The sequence below is a fragment of the Suncus etruscus genome, chromosome 15, assembly GCF_024139225.1.
Source record: "Suncus etruscus isolate mSunEtr1 chromosome 15, mSunEtr1.pri.cur, whole genome shotgun sequence".
NCBI classification, from domain to species: Eukaryota; Metazoa; Chordata; class Mammalia; order Eulipotyphla; family Soricidae; genus Suncus; species Suncus etruscus.
In genome coordinates, this window is record NC_064862.1 from 88,805,314 (window position 1) to 88,813,141 (window position 7,828).

The 7,828-nt window shown below is 45.4% G+C and overlaps 1 protein-coding gene across 1 annotated transcript; it reads right to left on the reverse strand.

Annotated features, from left to right (window-relative positions):
* Positions 1-4,892: 4,892 nt before the first annotated feature.
* LOC126030138 (olfactory receptor 7G2-like) lies at positions 4,893-5,828 on the reverse strand. The gene has a single exon (XM_049788323.1). It carries the CDS (start codon positions 5,826-5,828, stop codon positions 4,893-4,895), a length of 936 nt encoding a protein of 311 aa, XP_049644280.1.
* Positions 5,829-7,828: the final 2,000 nt, after the last annotated feature.

A 7,828-nucleotide genomic window follows, 5' to 3' on the forward strand; every position in this document is an offset into this window, starting at 1 on the left:
TGTCTGATCATTTGATTTGAGGTTTTTTTCTAATCTCTTCTGCTGTGTAAAGTTGTTATGCATCTCATCTTCTAAAGCACTAATTCTATCCTCAGCTGCTGTTAACCTGTTGGAAAACTCATCCATTATGTTCTTCAATTCGTCTATTGAGTTTTTCAGACCTGTTATCTGATCTGATATTTCAGTTTGGAGTTTTCTGATTTCTGTCTTCATATTCTCTTGATTTTTATTAGTGCTCTGATTTATACTTTCTTTGATATCTGATAGCAACCTCCATATTTCGTCTCTAAACTCCATTTCTGAAAGACTGCTTAGGTAGTTGGTCGTTGTTGGGTCATCAGAGTTTCCATCTTCATTCTCTATGGTTGAAGTTGGTCTGCGTAGTCTCCCCATTGTCTCGCTTACGCTGTGGGTTTTTCTACGTGTTGTGGTGGTACTCATTGGCGAGGTGGAGTGCGCGGCCGCGAAGCGCAGCGGAGCGGCCGCGCTCCGGCCCCCAAACACTCACCTCAGCCGAGGCAAGCCGTCAGGGGATGCCTGGGGAGGCCCCCAAGTGTCTGCCAAGCAAAGAAACCAGCACAATCCACAACTCCAACAGAAAACTCACAGCCCCAGCGAGACACGCCTTGAAGAGATTAATGCTGAATCAGGTCAAAGTTCCCAGGTTGATGCAGGCTGGGGGAGGTCCCAAAATGTCTGCCGGGCCTAGGGGTCCAGCAGTCAGCCTGATCTGCAACTCCGGCCCCCAAACACTCACCTCAGCCGAGGCAAGCCGTCAGGGGATGCCTGGGGAGGCCCCCAAGTGTCTGCCAAGCAAAGAAACCAGCACAATCCACAACTCCAACAGAAAACTCACAGCCCCAGCGAGACACGCCTTGAAGAGATTAATGCTGAATCAGGTCAAAGTTCCCAGGTTGATGCAGGCTGGGGGAGGTCCCAAAATGTCTGCCGGGCCTAGGGGTCCAGCAGTCAGCCTGATCTGCAACTCCGGCCCCCAAACACTCACCTCAGCCGAGGCAAGCCGTCAGGGGATGCCTGGGGAGGCCCCCAAGTGTCTGCCAAGCAAAGAAACCAGCACAATCCACAACTCCAATAGAAAACTCACAGCCCCAGCGAGACACGCCTTGAAGAGATTAATGCTGAATCAGGTCAAAGTTCCCAGGTTGATGCAGGCTGGGGGAGGTCCCAAAATGTCTGCCGGGCCTAGGGGTCCAGCAGTCAGCCTGATCTGCAACTCCGGCCCCCAAACACTCACCTCAGCCGAGGCAAGCCGTCAGGGGATGCCTGGGGAGGCCCCCAAGTGTCTGCCAAGCAAAGAAACCAGCACAATCCACAACTCCAACAGAAAACTCACAGCCCCAGCGAGACACGCCTTGAAGAGATTAATGCTGAATCAGGTCAAAGTTCCCAGGTTGATGCAGGCTGGGGGAGGTCCCAAAATGTCTGCCGGGCCTAGGGGTCCAGCAGTCAGCCTGATCTGCAACTCCGGCCCCCAAACACTCACCTCAGCCGAGGCAAGCCGTCAGGGGATGCCTGGGGAGGCCCCCAAGTGTCTGCCAAGCAAAGAAACCAGCACAATCCACAACTCCAACAGAAAACTCACAGCCCCAGCGAGACACGCCTTGAAGAGATTAATGCTGAATCAGGTCAAAGTTCCCAGGTTGATGCAGGCTGGGGGAGGTCCCAAAATGTCTGCCGGGCCTAGGGGTCCAGCAGTCAGCCTGATCTGCAACTCCGGCCCCCAAACACTCACCTCAGCCGAGGCAAGCCGTCAGGGGATGCCTGGGGAGGCCCCCAAGTGTCTGCCAAGCAAAGAAACCAGCACAATCCACAACTCCAACAGAAAACTCACAGCCCCAGCGAGACACGCCTTGAAGAGATTAATGCTGAATCAGGTCAAAGTTCCCAGGTTGATGCAGGCTGGGGGAGGTCCCAAAATGTCTGCCGGGCCTAGGGGTCCAGCAGTCAGCCTGATCTGCAACTCCGGCCCCCAAACACTCACCTCAGCCGAGGCAAGCCGTCAGGGGATGCCTGGGGAGGCCCCCAAGTGTCTGCCAAGCAAAGAAGCAGGGGCTTGATTTATACCAGAATTTCAAAATGTAAAACAATACACATGTTGATGGACTACTGTGATTATTTCTAGTGAGTAAAAGTCAGATATATTTTTCAAGTTGCTACAGTGGTTCCCCTGGGAATGAAAGGTCTGAGATGGTACAAAATATAGGGTGAGGGGGGAATACACACTCCAGATTATTTATTGCAATAAAATAGCTACAACGAGAACAGAGAAGTGTCTGGATTTAATCCTGTTGATTGAAAAGTCTGGAGGATGCCAAGAAAAGACATAATTTTTTTTTTGGTTTTTGGGCCACACCCGTTTGATGCTCAGGGGTTACTCCTGGCTATGTGCTCAGAAATTGCCCCTGGCTTGGGGGGACCATATGGGACACCGGGGGATCGAACTGCGGTCCTTCCTTGGCTAGCGCTTGCAAGGCAGACACCTTACCTCCAGCGCCACCTACCCGGCCCCAAAAGACATAATTTTTTTAAATATAATTTTAGAAAATGGAATTACTGTGAGACATACACTTACAAAGTTGTTTGTGATTGAGTTTTAGTCATACAATGTCTACCACCCTTCAATAGTGCGCATTTTCCACTATCAGTGTCCTCAGTTTCCCTCTTACCCCTACGTGCCTCTGTAGCAGACATTCTCTCTCATTCACTTTTACTTTGAGACCTTGTGGTTTCTAATATTGTCACTGAAAGGGATCCTGTGTATACTCCACCTCCTTTCAGCATCCAGATTTTGTCCAGAGATTGTTTCCAGCTAACATTGAATGTTTCTTATCTTACAAGGTACCAGCAGACGCTTTATATGGAAAGGACTCGTGTCTCTCATTTCTGATTCTGCTTTTTCAATCAGATCCATTCATACCTTGAAACTCCGGAACCAGACAGAAATGCCTATGTTTATCCTACTAGGATTACCAGATGATCCAGATGTTCTTCTGCCTGTTCCTGACTTTGTACCTGGTCACCATCCCAGGGACACTGGTCATGGGAAATGTATACTGGTGAAGGGTAGTGTATATTCTATGACTCAATCATGAACAATCTTTTTAATCACAGTGTTTAAATAAAGTAATTATATATAAAAATGATCTAGCTAATAATACTATGTTCTATTCTTGCATATTGAAAAGACAACTCATCTTAAATATTCCCAGCACAAAAGTCAATCATGATTCAGTGACAGTTTAGCCAGGAGATTTTAGTCATTTTAATCTGGTTACCATTGACACAGTTGAAAGAAATTGAATCAATATGTTCTAACCCCAAAGTTATATACAATTTTTCTTCAATAGACTGAAAAAAAATACTGGCCCCTAAATACCAGGATCAATCTGAATGCAACTCCAGTCACCCTCATTTTGCAGCTTTGTCCTTTCCCCAGATGCCACCAATCATGTTTATTCAGAAAGATTCAAGTCAACAAGTTCAGACTCTTCCCAAATACTTTTGGATAGACTCACCTTCAACAAATACCCTAATACCAAGGAAGTAACATGTGCCCCCTTTCGTTATGGAATATGAACACATAGGAAAAATAGGGTGGGATTCATTTATTCATTAATAGACCAGGTAGATGATTTTCAGAGCCAATATAATCAGCACATACAGAGATATCATCATCAAGCATATGAACTGGGAGAGTTGGTTTTCCTTTTTTTTTTTTTTTTTTTTGGTTTTTGGGCCACACCCGGTGACGCTCAGGGGTTACTCCTGGCTATGCGCTCAGAAGTCGCTCCTGGCTTGGGGGACCATATGGGACGCCGGGGGATCGAACCGCGGTCCGTCCTAGGCTAGCGCAGGCAAGGCAGGCACCTTACCTCCAGCGCCACCGCCCGGCCCCGAGAGTTGGTTTTTCTATCTTTGGGGATGAGGTGAGATCAACGAAGTGTACAGATTTCAGATATAATAAATTGATGATGGTAGATGTCAATTATCTTTAGAAGAAACATTGCTGAAGAAGCAGATTAATTATTAGAAGTATTAAAAATGGGCAAGTTTACAACAATACTGAAAATCCGTCAGAGAACTGCCAGTCTTGGCTCTATGATGCAACCTGGTAGAAGTTAGACTTATAAATGCCTAGTAAGGACTCGTGTCAACAGTTATCTGCATTTTCTACCTTCTGAGCACTAACACTCACAGTAAAATTGATAAGATCAATAAAACCATAAGCTTGGCTTTAGGCTTTACTGCTCTGGAACATGAGCCATGAAAATGCATTTGAGACTGAAACAAGAAGGTCCAGTACCATGTAATTCAACGAAAGTAATGTTGGGGTTCCAACCTCACGCTAAAATTAACTTGTAATTGAGTTTTCAAGTGATCTAGCCATTTTAGAAGAATGAGGAGGAGGACTGCAATGTGGTTCAATCAAAGGCGTGAGTACATGCTTTTTTTTTTTTTTTTTTTGGTTTTTGGGCCACACCCGGCGGTGCTCAGGGGTTCCTCCTGGCTGTCTGCTCAGAAATAGCTCCTGGAAGGCACGGGGGACCCTATGGGACACCCGGATTCGAACCAACCACCTTTGGTCCTGGATCGGCTGCTTGCAAGGCAGACGCCGCTGTGCTATCTCTCCGGGCCCGTGAGTACATGCTTTATGTGTGTAAGATCCTAGGGTTATGAGAACAGCAAAAAGAAGAATGTAGAAGAAAGGAGGAGGGGAAGATGGAGGAGGAGGAGGAGGAAAAGAAGAAGGAGGAAGAGGAGAAAAAGAAAGAGGAGAGGAGTTATTTGGTGATAACTCATTTACACTATTTGACCTCACCTCTATTCCCAGTGCTTTGCCTTACTCTAGAAACCAAATACTAAATGACATTTCATGAAACAGTTCTACTGGCGAGCTTCCTCAAGGCTCCTTTCATGTCCTTGTTTCTCAGGCTGTAAATGAAGGGGTTCATCATTTGAGGCACTATAATGTACATCACGGAAGCCACGGCCGTCTTCCCAGGAGAATCAATAACTGAAGAAGTAATGTATACCCCAAACGCTGTCCCATAGAACAAGAAAACCACTAAAATGTGAGGCCCACACGTAGCGAACACTTTCAACTTGCCCCCAGCTGATGGGATTTTCAACACAGATGAGATAATCTGAGTATAAGAGAAAAGGATGCCAGACACAGGAATGCCACCAAAGATGCAAGTCATGAGATAGAACAAGATATTATTGCTGAGGGTGTCAGAACAGGCCAACTTGATAACCTGGGAGAATTCACAAAAGAAGTGAGGGATGTCCCGGTCTGAGCAGAAGGCCAGGGGCAGCACCATCAGCGTGTGGAGCAAGGCGTCCCCAAGACTCAGGATCAGAGATACCCCAACCAGCAGCCCACAGAGCCGGGGGTTCATGATGGCCGCATACCGCAATGGGTGGCAGATGGCCACATAGCGGTCATAAGCCATGGCAGCCAAGAGGAAATTCTCAAATGCGCCCAATGTCAAGACAGAGCCAATCTGGGCCAGACAGCTCACGTATGTGATGCTCCGAGTTCGAGTCTGAATGTTCAGAAGCATCTTGGGGACCGTGCAGGTGCTGATGCAGATGTCAGTGAAGGAGAGTTGGGAAAGGAAGAAGTACATGGGGGTGTGTAGGTGGGAATCTGAGATGACAGCCAGGATGATGAGCAGGTTCCCTAGGATGGTGACTAGGTACATGATCAGAAACAAGCAGAAGAGTAGAGACTGAAGGTCTGGATCATCTGACAAGCCCAGAAGAATGAAGCCCCGATGAACATCTGTTTGGTTTCCGGGTTCCATGTTGCTGAGGCATAGAAGGAAAAAGATGGGGTGAATGTCCTAAAGTAAATCTTCCCTTGAGGTACACTAGCAACAAGCTAGGAATTAGAAATAATTCATGTAGAGAGACTGACCATCTATGTTTGAGAAAATCTTTTCCTGGAATTATTCTCATACTAGTACCCAAAGACAATAGAAATATTGGGTGGGACTTTCAGTGAAGACAGAGAAGGGACCTCTATGGCAACAATAGCTGGAAATCATCACTGTGGACAAGAATTGGGAATTTAAAGGAAGTAACAGGATTGCAAACCATGATGCCTAAAAAGAAAAAAAGGGGGAAAGAAAAGAGTGAGAGAGGACAAGTGTCTTCTATGGGGCAAGCTGGGGGTGTTGGTGGGATAATGGGAGAGTAACTAGGAAAATTGATATCAGGACATGAACACTGGTGAAGAAGGGTTGGGTGTTGGAACATTGCACAATTAAAACTCAACTAGATCAACAACTTTTTAACTCTGTATCTCATGGTGATTTAATTAAAAAATGAACTTAAACCATCCTTTTTCTGGTAAATTTGATCAGTCCTGCAACTGAAATGCCAGACATTTTGATGAGAAAGAGAGAGGCTTATGTATTCATGGAAGCAAATGAATCCCCAAATCTTTTTTTTTTCTACTTCTTTCCTTTTTTTGGGGGTCAGTCCTGGCTCTATGCTCAGAAATCACTCCTGGCAGGCTCAGGGGACCATATGGGATGCCGGGATTTGAACCACTGTCCTTCTGCATGCAAGGCAAACCCCTTACCTCCATGCTATCTCTCCGACCCCTTCTCTACTTATTTCATCATTTCTCTTTCATTCTCTTGACTGTTAGGGGAGGGATTACAGCTAGTGGTGTTCATGACAAACCAAGGATTGGAGTTGGGCAAGGCCCACTAGAATCATCTTCTTGGCCACCTCACCCCCACCTCTTATATCCACTCTCCTTGTGAGATACACTTTTTAAATTTTTTCCCTTTGAGAACCAAGAAGACGACGTCTGTTTTCTTAAAAAAAAATAGCCAAGATGAAATATAATTCCTATTTGTCTGCCTCAGACTTATCTGTAGAGTCTGGCAAATTTCTGAGGGGTAAGATCATAACCCCTGGAACACTTAAGGAAGGTAAAAGCATATCTTGGATACAGAATCCACTATTTGAAAACAAGAGTAAGTTGAATTTTGGACAGTTGATGACCAAGATGCATCCTTTGCCCATTCATATTCAGTCACTAGCAAGAATCTAAGTAGCATTTCCAAATCATCCATCAGAACCCATCACATTTGCTCAAAGGGGTTTATGAGACCTTTTTCCTTCCTTGCCCATAATGTCCACCTTAACTATGAAATTGTTATACTGAGGGGTCATGGTACCCATCCAAGATCTGAGCAAAACTCACAACATATTGTTTATCCGAAGGAGTGTCTGAGACTCCCTGGGGTGGGGGGATCATTCGTTATTACTCATTAGTGCAAAGAAAAACAAGGCAATTGCCTACGTAAGATTCTTTACCTCTGTGTTGTGGCCTTTTGGGGGATTTCTACTTCTGAGAGAAATGGTACATTACTAAATTTTTTCCATTAATAACATAAGAGAAAGAAGAGAACTAGAAAGCATAGCTTTTTAGACAATAGACTACAATAGTTCTAGATGATTATTGTTTGACAGGAACTCAGAAGACAATCCAAGTTCAAAGTGGGATGGCGCTGGGATTTCAGTGGTGGTAGGGGAGGGTGTCTTGTGTTCTAGAAGCACAGAGGTGACAAGCTCTCCCCTTCAACCCAAAAAGTATTAGAAACCCATAAGAAGTCAAGTTGTAGAAGAGACAAAATTCAGAGTAACTCTCTGAAACTTTAACTATAGTTTTCTCTAGAAAGTGAAATTGTGAAACACTTGGTCTGGACTTAAAAGTTTTTCCTTCTGCTTCTCCTCAAAAGATGCAGCTATTTTAATGGAGGAGAAAGGAGGCAGAAGAAAGAGTCTC